The sequence below is a fragment of the Torulaspora globosa genome, chromosome 1 (assembly GCF_014133895.1).
Source record: "Torulaspora globosa chromosome 1, complete sequence".
Classification (NCBI taxonomy): domain Eukaryota; kingdom Fungi; phylum Ascomycota; class Saccharomycetes; order Saccharomycetales; family Saccharomycetaceae; genus Torulaspora; species Torulaspora globosa.
In genome coordinates, this window is record NC_050727.1 from 1014783 (window position 1) to 1032047 (window position 17265).

The window sequence follows — 17265 nt, forward strand, 5'->3', positions numbered from 1 at the left end:
GTCTTTCACAGCTGTTCGACTTGCCAACCAGCCTCCGTAGTCTTGCCGTCAATGATAGGGCCGACCACTGCATTGGCAGGGTGCTTGTTGAGTAGATACTTTTCAGTGACGTTCTGGACATCGGATAGAGAAGTATCCAGCAATTGTTCTCTCCTTGCTTGCCTCATCGCATCAGTGACATTAGAGTAGAAGTTGGTTATGCCTTCGCTTTTCCTGCTTATAGGAGCATCAACTTGCTGGAAAATGGTCATCTTAGCTTCGTCGAGGTCGGCTTTGGTCCATCTCGCATTGTTCAACACATAGGACGCGCTCTTGCTGAACGTCTCGAGAGACTGTAGTGGATGTGGGTCCCTGTAGGAATAAAAGCTAAAGAGGCCATCCAAGGCACTGTATGTGGCTCCGCCGCCATATGCGCCGCCCTTCTCTCTCACTTCGCGGTGCAGGTGCTTGAAGGTAAGCAAGCTCGCGAGCACTTGCAGGTGAGCCCCGTCGACGTGTGTGTAGGAAGCACCTGGTAGAACGCTGGCCGCGTAATGAACCTGAAAGGGGAAATCAATCAGGGTGTTGCTTATGCCCGCGCGCATGGGCAATAGTGGATATTGAGCTGCTTCCAGACCTCCGTGGGTGGCACCCCGTGGAAGTGTCTCAACGAACTTGGAAATTTGGGTTTGAACTTGTTCAGCAGAAGGATGTGAGTCAGTGGTCACGAAAAATTCGAGATTTTCTGATCTTATGACATGCTCTTTCAGTTCAATCAGTTTATCGACTAGGTTGGTCTGGAAAGCTTGTTCGTCGTCCAGCGTGTTACTCAGTCTGGTTATCAGCTGTAGCTGTTCGATACCATTCAGGCTTTCACCTATAGCTTTAGTGGCGCTGTAATGAGCTCCTGCATATCCTCGCGCGAAGCTATGCCCTGATTCTGCGACGGCAGAGGTGTTTGAAGAGGCCAAAGACCTGACCAATATTTTCAGTTTATCACTGTGCTTGCGGAAATCGGTATCAACTAAAAGCTTTTTCCATATGTCGAAAATATGGTCAGTCTTTGAGTTCAAAGACCATCCGTCAAATTTAAAGTAAAGATGTGGCCTCAAAGTGACCGGGTCAGTGGTCACATCGATGTGTGTTGAGATTCCGCCTGTGTGCAACTTCATAGCATCTTCTATTTCGCTATAGTCTTCGGTGGATGTACCTAAACTGGTCAGGGAATCGGCAAACAATGTTAGATATGGGTAAAGCTCCGCTGGGATGGAGTCATTCAATTTCCTTTTCGCACGAATGTATGTGATTCCGTTTGTATCGGTTATACGGCTCGTTATGACGGGGCTCAGCTTATCAACTGGGAAAGAATCTCCATTACGGGATATATCGCTAATTTTTAGGCTTGGCAGACAGGTTAGGTCCTCTTTCAAGTTCTGTTTCTCTTGAAGCAATAGTCCACGTCTATAAATCACCTCTTTATCATTTTCGTCTAAGTGGCTCAGTTTTGCTTGTAAACGTTTCTTCTCCTCTTCCTCTAAATTCTTTGAAAAGTCCTCGGAACCTTGCATCGAGTATTTGAAACATGGTTTATCAATAACGTACTTGTTAATCAAATCATAGAATAATCTATCACCTTTCGTTTCGTAGTCCTCACGAAGCCTTTGCAATGTTTCATCGAACTGTAATCCTTCGAATGGATCCACTTCGTTCGTCCAACCAGGCAACAAAGAGTAAAGTAATTGCAGGCCAAAATTAGACTTATGATCTTTCTTACCCAGTTCCAGTTGTTGGAGTATGGCTTCTACCTTCTGGCGATCAAATGGCTTCTTTAAAACGTCCGTAAATATTTCATCAACCGTCCGTCTAAACTTGGAAACGTCAGATGCTCCCTGCACACCAATGGTTAAGAAGTTGACGGACGTGTTTGACTCAACTCCAGAGTTGACGGAGAAATCAAGCCCAATGCCTGATTCGATCAATCTTTGGTAAACGACAGAAGAATGGCCATCCATCAAAAGGCTTCCGAGGACCTTAAGCAAAAAAGTCTCATATGTGTCTCGTGGAGAGCCGCATATCCAAGTCATTGAAGTTTTTAACTGTCTGTCGGGCGGCAACATGGGATCTACCTGTCCGTGGAAATTCGCCTCGACATCCTTTCCAAGCTCGATCGGCAAGAGCGGCCGTTTGCTGCTTTTCCGCTTACCGTAGCCGATAAACTGCTCATTTAAGCGTTTCAGAGTGCTGTCCAAGGGTATATTTCCGTACGTGAAGGTTTTAGAATTCGATGGATGATAATTCCGCTGATGGAAATCAACCAGTTCGTGGTACTGCAGGTCGGTTATCTTCTTTGGATCGCCACCTGAGTTGTTCAGCGATGGGTAGATGGAATCTTGGAACTTGATCCAAAAATAATAGTTAGCATTCGATACTTGACCTTTCATCTCGTTATACACCACGCCCTTGAACACAATATCACTCTCGGGATCCTCCACTTGGCTATGTTCTAATCTCCAGCCTTCCTGGTAAAAATCTTCCGGTTTCAATAACGGATTCAACGTCGCATCCAGATAGACACTCATGAGGTTCTCAAAATCCGCCTTGTTTGTCGTCGAGAAAGGGTAAAACGTATAATCTGGGCCCGTCATTGCATTCATAAAGTTTGCCAGCGATCTATTGAGCATCTTAAAGAATGGATCGCGCACCGGATACTTGTATGACCCACATAACGTCGTATGCTCCAAGATGTGCGGCACTCCCGTGCAATCCGGCGGATTAGTCTTAAACCCTATGCTGAATACATTGTTGCTATCCTCTCGGTCAATGTGGAGGTGCTCTGAGCCCGTCTGGCTATGTACCAGATGAACGGCGCTCAATTTGAACTCAGGCACTGGCATCACTCGCTGCACCTCATAGCCGTGGATCGTAGCTCCGACCGGGTACCGTCTCAGCACCTGTCTCTGGGAGTACGTGGAAGCAAACCTCTGGAACCGCAGCATGGCACCCTACGACTCTTCTTCTTGCCTCTGCTCTCTTCTGTAGATGTGTTCTAGTCAACTCCACCTATATGGCGACTTATTAATGGAATTAATATGTGGTGTACGGGTGCAAAACAACTTTAACTCTTCTTCCAGACTCTCAGCTCGAGGGAAAGAAACTCATCTAACGGCCAAGCGACCTAGAGAATAGTAGCTATGCAATTGACGGTTCTGGACGCCATATCCTGATGCTTCAGCCAGCAGATTTAAGTACTTGGAGATCTTAGCGAGAAAGTCACTGGACACGAAAAGATAGTGCAATTTTTCAATGGTGGCAAAAGAAGACCATTGCAGACAGTTCAACAACACTTCAGTCTTCCCAGGGAGCAAGATTGAGAGGTTCATTCGGGTATTTCGAGATGTCTGAATCACACGAACAACAACCACCAATGGAGGAATATACAGAGGAAGCTGCTCCACCGGCAGAGCCTCCCGTAGTGGAGCAAGAGCCACCTGCGGAAGAGTTGCAAGAACCTCCCCATCCAGAAGAACATGGCGAGGTACCTCCACAGGAAAGAGAGGAGTTGCCACATGAGAGACACCCCATGGATCACGGAATGATGGAAGAACACCACCACTACCCAGGTCCTCAACCGTATTACCCACCACCACCTCAGTTGGAGGGCGAGCTATCTACGACTAGGCTATTTGTGAGGCCTTTTCCATTCGATGTGCAAGAATCTGAGTTGAACGAAATTTTCACTCCATTTGGAAACATGAAGGAGGTGAAAATTTTGAACGGTTTTGCGTTTGTCGAGTTCGAAGAAGCTGAGTCTGCTGCAAGGGCCATCGAAGAGGTTAACGGGAAGACGTTCGCGAACCAGCCTTTGGAGGTTATGTTCTCGAAAATACCACCAAAAAGATACCGTATTGTACTCAGAAACTTGCCCGAGGGCTGCTCGTGGCAGGAATTGAAGGACTTGGCGCGTGAAAACAACTTGGAGACTACCTTCTCTAGTGTTAACACGAGGGATTTTGACGGCACCGGTGCGCTTGAGTTCCCAACCGAGGAAGTCATGAACGATGCGTTGGAAAAGTTGAACAACATTGAGTTCAGAGGATCTGTGATCAGCGTCGAGAGAGACGATAATCCTCCTCCTATCAGAAGATCTAACAGAGGTGGTTTCCGAGGCCGTGGCGGTTTCCGAGGCGGCTTTGGCGGCGGTTTCCGAGGCGGATACGGCGGGCCAAGAGGCGGATACGGTGGTCCAAGAGGCGGCTTCGGCGGGCCAAGAGGCGGTTTTGGTGCCCCAAGAGGCGGCTTCAACGCTCCAAGAGGCGGCTACGGCGCGCCAAGAGGCGATTACGGTGCTCCTCGTGGCGGCTACGGTGCTCCTCGTGGCGGTTATGGTCCTCCACGCGGTGGTTACGGTGCTCCCCGTGGTGGTTACGGTGCTCCCCGTGGTGGCTATGGCGCTCCTCGTGGTGATTACGGCGCACCAAGGGACTCCTACAGAACCAGAGATGCTCCTCCACGTGAGAGATCACCAACCAGACAGTGAATAAAAACATGCTATTCATCGCTATTACTGGCGAACAAGAGGGTCATTTGTGTGGATTCCGTTGTAGTTATATGCAATCTCCATTTTTTCGGGCCCCTTTTGTTTGAGGTAAATCCATCCAAACCGATGAATGAATTCATATCGAAAAAGATGAAGAAAAATCAATATTTTGTAGTGGATCTTATTTTTACTTATTTCCCATCCTAGTGTGATGTTATCAAGCCCCTTCTCCAGTTTTAAATAAATCTCCCAGGCAAGGCGAAACACAACGACCCCATGTGGTGCGACAACTGAAAGTGATTCTAAAGTCCTGGATAATGATATTCCGTATTGCATAGGCGCATCTTATCCTGCCTTCGGGCGGCAATCACCGCGTGATGTCACTGGCACTCGGCTGTGAGAGTTAGCGTTTATTCGTGGATACTACTGAATCTGGCGTCATCCTTTATTCTTGCAATGATAGACCTTACCATTACTGCATTTAGATCGCCATTTCTGTTACTAATTTGGCGGTTAAATTAACCTACTTTTCATTTCATGACCTCCGAAGTATGATTGTAATTTTACTAGCATTAAGATAATATCCTATGTATGATAGTGTCATCTATCTCAACGAACTAAAAGTGGTATCCTTCTATTTTAGAGCCTATTTAACACTCTATTTCTATACATCCATGCATACTGTGAACGATTTCGGAGCTGTATATTTCCGAATTATTCACTATTCATCGATAGACTCTGCTTCATCATCGTCTTCATCGACGTCGCTTTCTTCAATGATATCTTCTACCAGGAGACTGCCGTTGGGCCATAATTGAGAGACATCCTTTAGGGCTAGGTTTTCGTCCACTGATATTTTTTCTCTTGGGAAGGGTGAAACAAGCTCGAAATCAAACTCCAGATTTGTGGATCTTTCGATGGTCAATTTGTTCAGTTCGTCCTCAATTATTTCAGCTAGATCACCGATGTTGGTATTGCTAAATGAGATTGAACTGCCTTTGAAGCAATGAACGGAGCTGCTCTGCGTTAGAGACTCTATTTTTTTAACCATGCTTGACACCCATTCTTTTGAATCGTTCGTGTATGTCTGCAAATATAAGTGGCAACCGATGTTGACGTATAGTGCGCGTAAGCTGGTGGTGCTAGCAAATTTCTTGACAAATCTTTGCCCGTTAGAGGTTCTTATTTGCAGAGTAGCTTTTTTCTTGGTATCAGAGGGCGAAAGCTCCTGGTTTGCCACTTCAATACAGCATTGAAGCCAAGTCAAGTGCTTTAGAGTTTCCTTCATTTCCCTCTCTTTCTCACGTTCCTGCTCGCTTTGTTTCAACTCACGTTCTTGCTGTTCCTTCAAAATACGCTCCTGCTCCTTAAAACGATCCTGCTCTAATGATGCCTCATAGGCAGCGTCTTGCATTTCCTTGATTTCACGAGCCAATCGCAACTCTGCTTGCTCTGTTCTACTCACCACAAGCTCTGGATGAAATCTCTCAAGTGAAACCTTGAGCGAGTTTTCAAATTTCTTGGGAGAACTTATTCTTACCTTCGACAAAACCGACAATCTTGTGATGCCATTTAGTGATCCGTTTGAGTTTAGAACGTTAGCAATCAATAAGCACTCCGGTGTGTATTTAACATGAAGCTGCTGAGCAACAAGCCAAGTTTCAAGTTCGTCAGCACTTCTCAGGTAGATGACAAGTTCGTCTTTGTACTTCTCAAGCAGGGAAATTACTGCTGGGTTGCTTAGAACTTTAGACAAAAACCTCCGGGAATTGAAGTCTGGGGCTCCGACATCGATGACATCCCCAATGACAATCAGAAGGAGATACTTGAACTCTTCTTGACATACTTTTAATGCTTCATTGAAAGAGAGGTCGGAAATAAGTCTATTAAGCCGAGCCAAACTTTTTTCATCCATATGTTGCGGTAGTACTTCCTTCAACGATCCAGACCTCTTCTTGGGAGCGTCAGGAATTTTGCAGACCTTTGTCCTTTCATCGATGTGCGACTGAAACCCAAAGGTGATCAGACTCCACAGCAGAAAGAGTATTCGAGCCCCCAACTTCATTAAAACTCTTGGTATGAACATCAGTATTATAAGGAAAGGACTCTCTTGCGAAGTAATGTTCCACACGTCACCGCGTTTTCCACCAAGACCAACAACCGAGAAGTGGTCCCTAAAGTTCTCCGGAAGTGGCTGGACAGTGTGCAAAGAAGGAATCATATGAGCATCCGATGCCACAAACGGCTCCCTTTGCCCAATTGGCGCTGTTCCGGCTCTAATTGCGGCCGGCGTAGGAGGCCGCACGGGAATCGCTGGCAAGTCCGTAGTTGTAACCGAACGCTTCCAATCACCGTCAAAATACAAGCCCAGCGCTCGCTCCAGATGCCAGCCGTAGTTCTGCAACAAACGTATTATTAGGGGCAGGTCGTCCTCCGGGAAATCCGTAATTGAACGGAATTCATTCAATTTTTCCTCTTCTTCATGGGATAAGTGGTACTCCTCATCGTTGTGCCTTACTATCGGCATTCTATCGATTAATATATGGATCCTGTCGGCTTGCTTATTGACCAAGTAGCAGAGATGTGGTCAATTATAGCCTGGTCTAAACGAACTGACAGGGCCTTATTATGACTCGATCACATGATTTATACTCTGACTCTACAAATGATGGATTCTAGCGGCCAATTGCATTCTATAGTGCCGGCTTCCTCACCACTACGTACCAGTTGTCCTTTTCGTATCCCTTCGAGACCACGGTACCGCCCGCGCTGGTGCAATCTTCCTCCAGCTCGCCCTCGCGGTACAAGTGGTAGAATCTGTACTTCGTGTTCTTCTTCTCTTCTTCTAGCTGGCGCTTCCTGGCGTTCTCCTGCTCTGCGATCCTCCTTGCCTCCATCTCTTTCCTCCAGTTAGCGATGTAGCGAGCTCTTTCTTGTGCGGGAACGTCTGTCAGATCGGGCTTCTCCGCCGCCTGTCTTGTCTGCAACGAGCTCTTGTTTCCCTTCTCCTGCAGGACCCACGGCACCAGGACGTCCTGCTCCATGCCCTCGTGGTATCCTCTTCTGGAGCTGCGCTGCTCGAGCGCCCAACAGTATATCAGTGCCTCTCCGCCAGCCCTCAGCTTGCTCAAAATGTGGCCAATGGCCGCTATTCTGCGTTCCCGGGTGGTCCAGTGATGTACCACAGCGATCGATATAGCGAAGTCGAACGTGCCGTCCCTGTGAGGCAGCCTCATGCCGTCGGCGACCAGCACGTTGTGACGCCCATCGATCTCGCGAGCGCATTGTATGAGCCCTGATGAACGATCGGAGCCAATTAGAAAAATCTGCGGATTCACGTTCAAATACTTCCCATTGCCGCAACCGACGTCGATGCCAATGCTGCCAACCTGTCGACTTTCAAGAAATTGTGTCACTATCGGCCAGGGCTTATACCTCGTCTCTGAAAAATGACCCGCTATCTCATTGTAGACCTTATGAACGTATTCTTCCTCCCTCAACTCAGCCATCGTGCTGGCACGGTACCTCAGGACAACTGGATCAACCTTCTTAGCTGCCTAATGCCTCTTCTTGTAGCTCATCGCATCAACTTTTTCGCCAGATTCCTTACTTAACTACAAGGACTACAAGCAGAGAGCAGGGCAGAGCAATGCCAATGGCTGCTAGAAGAGCTTCTGAAGACCCGTTGGGCATCTAAAATGCCATCTCACAAATATCCTGGCCTCTGGCTGTGCTCGTAATGCTCATATATATATGGATTATGAAGATTTTACACCTCGTTCAAAGGGATCATCATACAATTAGCCCTCTGGTAGTCGAAGTTCGTAAGCCTTTAGTATGACGACTGTTTACTTAGGAAGAAGCTGGTAACGCCTGCCATTGGATCGTCTCTACTTGCTCGCATCAATTGACGCAGCTTCTTCTCGAGAATTTTGCTGAAGGTGGTCGCTACGCTTTTTAGTGGTAGCTATATTGCAAGGTGTTCCGCATGGTGGACAGTGGGCTTCGAAAAATCGTGGGATTGTGCTTTTTGGCATGTTACGTGCTACTGGGGGTTCCGTTGTGGTACAAGTTGACTACAGTGTATCGGGCACCGCTGCCTGTGGAGTACATACGGTCGCTACACGAAGGCAAATTTCAGGATGTTCACATGGTGATACCAGTTTTCATCAAATCTGAGGTTTACAGGTTTCCTGATATCCATGATGCAGTTCAGGTCCAGGTAAACCATCTGCTGAACTCGAAGAAGCAATATGTGCCCTGGTCTCTGCAAATACTGCCCTACGAGGAGTACAACGCGACCGGATCGAAGTACGGCCACAGCGACGAGTACCATGTGGTTTCTCTAGTGTTGGATGAATTCGTCGGGTACTCCGTGGCGTACGATGCTAAGGAGACGACGGTGTTTTTTGATGACGCAGCCGTGGTAAGCAACGACATTCCGTTCTTCGTGGCCCAATCACTGGTGGAACACACCTTTGCGCTCGAATGGGAGCAGCTCTCATCTGATTTTTCGCGTCACGATGATAACATGGTTGTCACTTACAACCCCAACATGCATCTGAGCATATCTTTACTAAGCGGTGACGGGTCACCCGTGCGATGGGAAATTGAAAAGACGTTGCAGCATTACTTCACGCCCTTTAGAAAGTTCCTGGCACCGCTGGTAAACTTTACTGTTGACACAAGCATCATCTACTACAACGATTTGAATGTGCACGCTCTCAAGGATGGCGACTCTGTGACGCCTCAAGAGCTATCGCACACAATCGACCTCTCGGAGCTTTCCTCGATGAATTATCTCTCCGAATCGAGTGCTTTGAACCTAGCAATCGTTTTCCCCAGCAACGTGAGCAGTCCGTCTGGTTTGAACTTCATCCATGGCGTATCGAACAACACAGGGTCGGAAGCCGATTGGCAGAGTTTTATTGTTCCGCAATGGGGAAATCTCATCATCAACAAGAATCCCCTCCCGCCCAACGCCTTGCTGAAAGAGTCGTACTTGGTCCCTATAATGTACCAGTTCGCGACCGATCTCTTCCAATTGCTTGGACTGACAAAAGGCTCCCAGGACCTTTCGTCGCCCTACGTTACTATCGACTCGTTCAAGAGGTTAACAACTTTAAGAAATATCGACAACGCAGAAGAAACCCTGTGGTCATTGGTAAAACTGACCCAGTCGTTCAAACAGATGGCAGTTCCAGAGGATGTCTTGAATAATGTCAATCAAGCATTGAAACTGAGACTAGAAATTATAGATTTACTGAATAATCCTGAGAAAGGCGGCGACGTCGTTTGGAATCAAGCTCTGGTCTTGAGCAATAAACTTGTCAAGGCATCTGAAACAGCCTTCTTCCATGGTGAAATGGTACAGCAGAACTTTTTCCCTCAGGAACACAAGATAGCCGTCTATCTGCCCCTGCTAGGTCCAACCTCAGTGGTAATCTTCCTCGGACTGGTGAAACTACTAAAAGAGAGAGATGCCGAGGAAGGCAAACAAGACAGCCCAGAGGCTGCCGAAAAAGATGAAAAGCAAGGCGATAGGGACTAAATACTTCAAGAGTCCAGCAGTGCTTCCAAAATTCGTAGCGGCCTATAATACCAGCATAGCATTTATACTTTAGTATGGAATTTTACAGATTATTATTCCAGGAAAAAATAGTATAGCTCGCCTTAAAAAGTGAACCAACTTTATGTCTAATAGAGCTATGAGCAGAGGGTGAAGAGCCTCGATAGCACGAAATTCCATATTAAGTCGAATGAAATGGCAGATAATGATGGTCCTTTGGATTTGATTCCGTCTGTGAATTACCCACCACTGCTCACAGCTGCTAATTACCTTTCTACAAAGCAGATGATCGATCAGGTTGTAAGTGAAGATCAGGAATATGTATCATGGAAATTGAAGAATTTGAGGACAGGAGGCACTATGAACTCGTACATGCAGGACCGAATAAAGGAAATGCAAGGCGACAGGAAAGACAGCAGGTTTCTAACGAACCAAGCATCATTCTATGATACTGATCTGGATGGTCAGATACCGAAAGTTAGCAGCAAAGGTGAGATAAATGAAGTTCCAAGCAATCTACGGTTTCCTAGAGATTTTTACGAGGAGATGTTGAAGGGGAATCCAAGGCCTCGAGAGTTGGCTCAGGATGAACAATTTAAACTACTCGTCACAAACCTAGACGAGCAGCAGACCAACAGATTTGAAGTATTCCATCGGACCTCACTGAACAAGACCCAGGTGAAAAAAATTGCTGGTATGGTAATAAATCAGAGTGTGACAGAAAATATTCGTGTGTTCTTGCAGGCCATTGGCAAGCTTTATGCGGGAGAGATCATTGAGCTGGCACTTGACGTGAGGCAAAAATGGTTGGCCGGAAGGATGATGATAGAGTTCGACCGTCGTAGGTCGGTGGCCAAGAGCCTGAAGAAGTTTCTAAAGAAGTTGACAATACTTATGGAGAACAATCATGAAAATGTCGAAGATAGCGTTGACGAGACTGAGAGCGATTCATATTTTGATGATGACGAGCAGCAAATGACACAGGTCAAGCTAGGAAATAAGCTACTCAAGAGCCAAAACAATTCTCAAGATATCAGAGCCGGCCTGATCTCTCGTTACAACAAGCTCGTTAAAGAGTTCAATGCTATAGACGTAAGTGTCGAGAAGTTTGCAAACAGTCCGATTCTGCCGGAGCACATCAGAGAGGCATGGCGATTGTACCAACTACAATCGGACACATTACCATCGGCTCAATGGCGAACTCAGGGCGAGGGCAACGGTTGCATGTTCAGATAGCGGCAGAGGAGAGCACGTTCTTACCATCTGGCTACAAGCAGCAGGTAATGCTTTTGCATGACTTTGAGCTCTTCAATTTCGTCCAGAAACTGAAGGGATCTGAGCCTCGCCGACTCTTCGTTACTAATCTGCGACGTGAGCACCTCCCACATGTCACTCGCGGTTGTGTCAGCCCCGTGGAACCGTGAAGCGTATTTTTCCGTAGAGTTATATACCATCAAAGTAGGCATGTCCAGGTTCCTGGACTCTTTCAGATTGTTCTGCATGATAACTCCGAATCTGTCGCCAGGCGCAGAGCCGCCTATAGGATCGTATGAGATCCAGCTGCCTGATTTATAGAAGCCCTTCACACTATCGATCAACTGTTGTGACTCCCTGTCCGCCATGTAGCAAAGCAGGCACTCGCTGATGATCACAGTCGGGCAATCGGGACCTGTCAGCGCCTCCAGACCTCGCATGGTTTGATCCAGTCGGTTCAAGTCGCACGGAAGAAGCTTGTATCTCTCTGAAGACACTTCTCCCGTAGCATCTTCCCGCTTCAGATCCAGCATTTCCCTCAACATCGGACTCTCCCATAACACTTTACGCTTGACGCTAATCGAACTCTCGTAGTCCACGTCGACATAGAACAAATTGCTATGGTTTCGGAGCAGAGGCACCATCCTCAAGTCGGAACCACACCCCAGGTTCACCACCTGCACTTTCCGATCTTCGCCAACCAGCTTCAGAAACTCGTCCAGTGCCAGGTCTATCGAAACAGTCCTCAGATACGTTCCGTAATTCATCACCGGGAAGGACGTCTTCGCAACCTGATAGACCTTGGAATGGATTTTCATACTGACATTCTTCAGAGCCCTCAGATATTCCACATGCATCTCGCGGTACCCATTGTAGTGGCATCTTTCTATCTGTAGCGACGGCGACGGCAAATATCCCTTGGAGATCGCCGATATCCGGCATGACAGGGCATCGTAATCGGTCTGCTGAACGATCCTCTCCATTACCAGCTTATCTTCCAGCTATCTCTGCTTCTTCAACCAACTGATTGAAAAACCGATAGTCCAGTTCAAGACAACCTCTTAGCACGATCTACGCTTGAACAAGAACAAGACGAACGCATTCCAGCGCTTTCTACGCCATCAATATAGACTCTCAGACGCACAATGCTGTCAATTAGACGATTTCTTGCTCGATACCGGTATCTCGACCGCTTTTGGCTCTAAAAGTCTCTAAAGAAAGCTGTCAGTGAGCTGGAAACTACAATGCCCTCTGCTGAAAGCATTGAGCTACGAGTCGAGCACATTTGGGCTCATTCTTCTCGATTAGCTCTTGATATCGTCTTTTTGCAAGAGCGGGCAACGTAAAAAGGACCCCCTTTGCCCTACAACATAGGACAAACTCAGTTTGTGTTTTCTAAAGTAGACGAATCTTGGCATAAAGGACAAGAGGCAAAGGCTGCTAGGTGGTGTTGGAGTGATAATTTGCTTCTTTGATAAACTGGTAATCCGGGAGCAGCTTTTTGAAGCTTTCAGCAAGTCGATCTGTGCAAGTTAGGACAGCAACGGATTTGGAATATCGGAAGCCTGTTTGGAGAGGACAGTAGGAGCCAGAGAGGTTAGAGAAACAGGATGGGTAATACGGGATCGAAATCTAGCAAGAAATCTTCGTCGGGCAAGTCTCGCGGAAGTTCGCCATCATCAACAACACAACCGTTCACTAGAACGGACACCGGTCAATCGGTGAGATCGGCGAAATCATCCAGATCGTTGCGGTCGCGGCGATCGGAGACGCTTGGTGCAGAGGGAGGCTCTAGCGCGGCGGCTGTTGACGAGCCTGCTGGCACAGCTCACGCGGGGACACCATCAAACAGGAAGGACAACGCCCAGGGATATGAAGGATCGGAGGAGGCGTTGGAGAACGAGAACCATAATAGCCATTTACAACCGGGAACTCCGCATTCGGAGAGGAGACTTTCGTCGTCAAAGAGATCGAGTTTTACCACTGCGGACCTGCCACCTTCGATGATTCAAATGGAGCCCAAGTCGCCGATCCTGAAAAATAGCAATTACACGTCGGCGAGCATTCTGAACTATAACGAAAATGCATTGACCGACGACGATGACGACCGGACCGCGGAAACCATCAGGAATAGCGTTTTGGGTGGCAGGAATCAGCTAGACGTGCTGAGACACAACAATTCACCTCGTCCCTCGAGCGTGAGAAGCGGGTCGTCTTCAAAGGCGCGTAGGAGATCTGATGGAGAGACGGGCCTATCACCGGGGCAGCACCCCATGAGCCGATCCAATTCACACGCGTCGTCGATACATAGCAGGAAGTCATCCGGGTCGGCAGGAACAACCGCATATAGTACGCCGATGAATTCTCCTGGTGTATTCAGGAAAAACGTTGATGGCATTGATGACCAGGATGAAGATTATTTTGGAGTCACAGCATCTAATATCGACAAAGATTCCAATGCAGATAGCGCCAGTAATCTGGGACAGCCCAGTTCGCTTGATACAACAACATCAGGAGCACGCGGGCATCGAACCGATATCAAGAACTTATCGCGACGTGAATCAACTAATGAATATCCCACCAGCTTACCGATGGATCCAGATCTGCCGGATGGTTTCGTTGATGACAAGTCGTCAAGTAATGATAATACTCGTCAATCGATCGGTAAGAAAAAGAGGCCCGTTCGACCTTTAGATATAGACGAAACGATACAAAAACTATTGGACGCAGGTTACGCTGGCAAAAGAACTAAGAACGTTTGCCTCAAAAATTCGGAGATCGCACGGATTTGCCATATGGCCCGTGAAATGTTCCTATCACAACCTTCCCTTCTGGAACTTTCGCCGCCGGTCAAGATCGTGGGCGATGTTCATGGGCAATACGCAGATCTTCTCAGACTGTTTACCAAATGTGGTTTCCCACCTTCAGCGAATTTTCTGTTCTTAGGAGATTATGTGGATCGCGGTAAGCAATCTCTGGAAACAATACTTCTGCTACTTTGCTATAAGATCAAGTACCCAGAAAACTTCTTTCTTCTGCGAGGAAATCACGAATGTGCTAACGTTACAAGAGTTTATGGGTTCTACGACGAATGTAAGCGTCGCTGTAACATCAAAACGTGGAAAATATTTGTCGACACTTTTAACACCCTGCCGCTGGCAGCCATTGTGGCTGGCAAGATCTTCTGCGTTCATGGTGGTTTATCACCGGTTTTGAACTCGATGGATGAGATCCGGCACGTTAGCAGGCCGACAGACGTTCCAGACTTTGGGCTGATTAACGATTTGCTGTGGTCAGACCCCACCGACTCGCCGAATGAGTGGGAAGATAATGAAAGAGGCGTAAGTTACTGTTACAATAAGGTCGCCATCAACAAATTTTTGAACAAATTTGGTTTCGATCTCGTTTGCAGGGCCCACATGGTCGTCGAAGATGGATACGAGTTCTTCAACGATAGAAGTTTAGTAACAGTATTCTCGGCTCCGAACTACTGCGGAGAATTCGATAACTGGGGCGCGGTAATGAGCGTCAGCGAGGGATTATTATGTTCATTCGAGCTGCTAGATCCATTGGATGGGCCAGCTCTCAAACAGGTAATGAAGAAGGGAAGGCAAGAAAGAAAATTGGCAAATCAACAACAAATGCAAGTTCAACAGTAAGTCATAAACCCAATTAAGTACTATACCACTAACGATTTTCAGACAACTATGTGGCATGACAATAGGCTACTGTACATAGAAATGTAGTTCATCTTGATAACCAAGTTTACTATCGGTCTGAAGAATGGACGACACTATCATCCGCCTTTGGCTCTGTCGCCGACTCATCATTCAACGAGACTTTGCTTCTTTACTCAACTTTTAAGCAAAGAAGACGAGATGGAGACAGCAATCGCAGATGCAAGAGGGTGACGATGGCACTGATAAGGAGTATGAATGGTTTTCCTACTATATCTCTGTCACATCTGTGCTGGTTCTGATAATTATATGGTCTCTGCTGCCAGAAGATGATGCCAATGGATTATGGAACAACAGCGTATTTAAAGCGGTATTGGACGTCCTACCACAGCGGAAATGGGTAATCTACAGCCAATGCCTAGTGTTAATGGGAATGCTCTATGCATACTTTGCCATATTAATGTACAATGAAGATGTGCTGACGCCGGCATTGGACGACCTACGAACAATCACAGACTCCAGGGGAGAAACGATTATTTGTGCCAACGATGCTGAACTGCTCAAAAATTACGCATTCAAGGAGACTGGTGGCATCATTGATCTTCCCATAATGGATGTATGCGAAATCCTGTATGCCAAGGACAATGCTACCGTATCATGAGCATAAGTAGCTACTTGCACAAGACTCACGGCTATACTCTCAGTGAACAGTCTTTTAGCAGGAAGAATATGGAAGGAAAGAGCTATGAAATGATAATACTACAATAGTTATTCTTCTAGGCCGCCAATGAGATCACAAGTTATGCAGGAGTGAAGCGTCCACGCTGGCTTGGTCGCCCACGATTGTTAGAACCACCTCTGTAGTTGTGTTTGTAACTTGAACTGTCGCCCGTGCTTTCATGCAAGAATCCACTGGCAGGTTTGAACATGGAATATCGTTTTTCATCCTGATGGCCGCCACCAGATCCTTGACCTTGTGGCTGGTTGTTTCTTGAATCATTGGAGCTTTGTGAGCGATTAGGCTTGCGGGACTGATAGTTTTCGTTCTCGTTATACTCACGGTTGGCCTGATAGCGCGACCCACCTCGACCACCGCCGCGACTGCCGCCGCGGCCGCCGCGGTAGCCATGACCTCTAGAGTGACCTCCACGGCCCCCTCGTGGTGAGCGCTGGTACGAGCCACGTTGGGGCTCAACGGCGTCGCCAGCTCTCTCCGAGTTTTTAAAAGTGAATTTACTCGACTCTTCGTCGCCTGAGTTGTTGTTATCAAGCTCATCCTGCGCCAACGTTGCTGCAACAGAGTTGTCCATATCTGCAGCGGCCAACGTAGCACGGTTTGGGAGCGGGGAGGGAGATGCGGTGCTGTGAGCACTGGAACCCTGCTTCTTGCTCTCTTCTGCTGATTTCTTGACCACTTCCAAATAGCTCAATGGCTTCTTCTTTTCCTGTTCTTCGGGCGCCTTCTTCAAAAGCGTAACTTTTCCCGGTTGCAGCAGACTGCTCTGCTCTCCCCCGCCCGAGAGTCTCCTCAGCGTCGCAGTATCCTCTATGTGCAGTTTGGCAACCTTGTCCTCTATCTCGAGGATCTTGGACTGCGTATCCACCGGCTTTGCCAACCCGAACGGATTGGACTTGCGTCTGGGTTCCAAGTACGGCCTGGACGCACTGTCCCTCGGATCCTTCAACAGCTCCCCCTTCAGCCTGTACTCCTTGAAATCTTCGAACTGCGCCGGCTCCAGCTTGATGTTGTGGATCTTCATGAGCGGCGTGGTCCAGTACTTGAGCACTTTGTCCATATCCCGCCCGGAGTAAAGCTCCACGAACCCTACCTTGCTGGTCCGCTTGAAATTCTGCTCAAAAACACCACCTTCTTTCAACGTCGCGATACTGGGGTTCCTGTTGAGCTCCCAGAACAGCTTAAACTTCACAAACTTGGTGTACTTCTCGTGGAACAGATCCTCGATATCCGCGTCCGAGAACCGAGGAGGCAGTAGCGAGAATTTCACAATATATGGCGGACCCCGGCTGGAAAACCCGCCACCTTCGCCGCGATCCCCGCTCCCATGCGCCATATATCCGCCTCCATGGTGTGACTCCCCTTCCGCTCTTCCCACTCCTCTCTTCCCCTTCAACAGATCAATGTTCGTCGTGTTGGTTATAGCATCCAGGTTAATGTCCTCCTCGTTCCAGACTGACTCTCCCAGACTATCGTCGCCGAGAAACTCCTCCAACGACATCTTCTTGATCCC

General features: G+C 47.6%; 10 protein-coding genes across 10 annotated transcripts; 5 read left to right on the forward strand and 5 right to left on the reverse strand.

The window, feature by feature from the left end:
* Positions 1-5: 5 nt before the first annotated feature.
* Positions 6-2975, reverse strand: CYM1 (pitrilysin family metalloprotease; the record flags this gene model as incomplete). Its single annotated transcript, XM_037281524.1, has 1 exon — positions 6-2975. One exon carries the CDS (start codon positions 2973-2975, stop codon positions 6-8), a length of 2970 nt encoding a protein of 989 aa, XP_037137419.1.
* A 398-nt stretch (positions 2976-3373) lies between these two features.
* Positions 3374-4516, forward strand: NPL3 (mRNA-binding protein NPL3; the record flags this gene model as incomplete). Its single annotated transcript, XM_037281525.1, has 1 exon — positions 3374-4516. One exon carries the CDS (start codon positions 3374-3376, stop codon positions 4514-4516), a length of 1143 nt encoding a protein of 380 aa, XP_037137420.1.
* A 721-nt stretch (positions 4517-5237) lies between these two features.
* Positions 5238-7043, reverse strand: UBX2 (Ubx2p; the record flags this gene model as incomplete). The annotated part of the gene is made up of 1 exon (XM_037281526.1): positions 5238-7043. The coding sequence occupies one exon, from the start codon at positions 7041-7043 to the stop codon at positions 5238-5240; it is 1806 nt and encodes a 601-aa protein (XP_037137421.1).
* A 166-nt stretch (positions 7044-7209) lies between these two features.
* Positions 7210-8025, reverse strand: TRM9 (tRNA (carboxymethyluridine(34)-5-O)-methyltransferase; the record flags this gene model as incomplete). Its single annotated transcript, XM_037281527.1, has 1 exon — positions 7210-8025. The coding sequence occupies one exon, from the start codon at positions 8023-8025 to the stop codon at positions 7210-7212; it is 816 nt and encodes a 271-aa protein (XP_037137422.1).
* Positions 8026-8504: 479 nt separating this feature from the next.
* Positions 8505-10067, forward strand: GPI17 (GPI-anchor transamidase GPI17; the record flags this gene model as incomplete). The annotated part of the gene is made up of 1 exon (XM_037281528.1): positions 8505-10067. One exon carries the CDS (start codon positions 8505-8507, stop codon positions 10065-10067), a length of 1563 nt encoding a protein of 520 aa, XP_037137423.1.
* Positions 10068-10280: 213 nt separating this feature from the next.
* On the forward strand, positions 10281-11321 carry TAF11 (TATA-binding protein-associated factor TAF11; the record flags this gene model as incomplete). Its single annotated transcript, XM_037281529.1, has 1 exon — positions 10281-11321. One exon carries the CDS (start codon positions 10281-10283, stop codon positions 11319-11321), a length of 1041 nt encoding a protein of 346 aa, XP_037137424.1.
* Positions 11322-11341: 20 nt separating this feature from the next.
* On the reverse strand, positions 11342-12322 carry PPM1 (leucine carboxy methyltransferase; the record flags this gene model as incomplete). Its single annotated transcript, XM_037281530.1, has 1 exon — positions 11342-12322. The coding sequence occupies one exon, from the start codon at positions 12320-12322 to the stop codon at positions 11342-11344; it is 981 nt and encodes a 326-aa protein (XP_037137425.1).
* Positions 12323-12949: 627 nt separating this feature from the next.
* PPZ1 (salt homeostasis regulator) lies at positions 12950-14998 on the forward strand (the record flags this gene model as incomplete). Its single annotated transcript, XM_037281531.1, has 1 exon — positions 12950-14998. One exon carries the CDS (start codon positions 12950-12952, stop codon positions 14996-14998), a length of 2049 nt encoding a protein of 682 aa, XP_037137426.1.
* Positions 14999-15236: 238 nt separating this feature from the next.
* GPI19 (phosphatidylinositol N-acetylglucosaminyltransferase GPI19) lies at positions 15237-15677 on the forward strand (the record flags this gene model as incomplete). Its single annotated transcript, XM_037281532.1, has 1 exon — positions 15237-15677. One exon carries the CDS (start codon positions 15237-15239, stop codon positions 15675-15677), a length of 441 nt encoding a protein of 146 aa, XP_037137427.1.
* Positions 15678-15816: 139 nt separating this feature from the next.
* PSP2 (Psp2p) lies at positions 15817-17253 on the reverse strand (the record flags this gene model as incomplete). The annotated part of the gene is made up of 1 exon (XM_037281533.1): positions 15817-17253. One exon carries the CDS (start codon positions 17251-17253, stop codon positions 15817-15819), a length of 1437 nt encoding a protein of 478 aa, XP_037137428.1.
* Between the last annotated feature and the right edge of the window lie 12 nt (positions 17254-17265).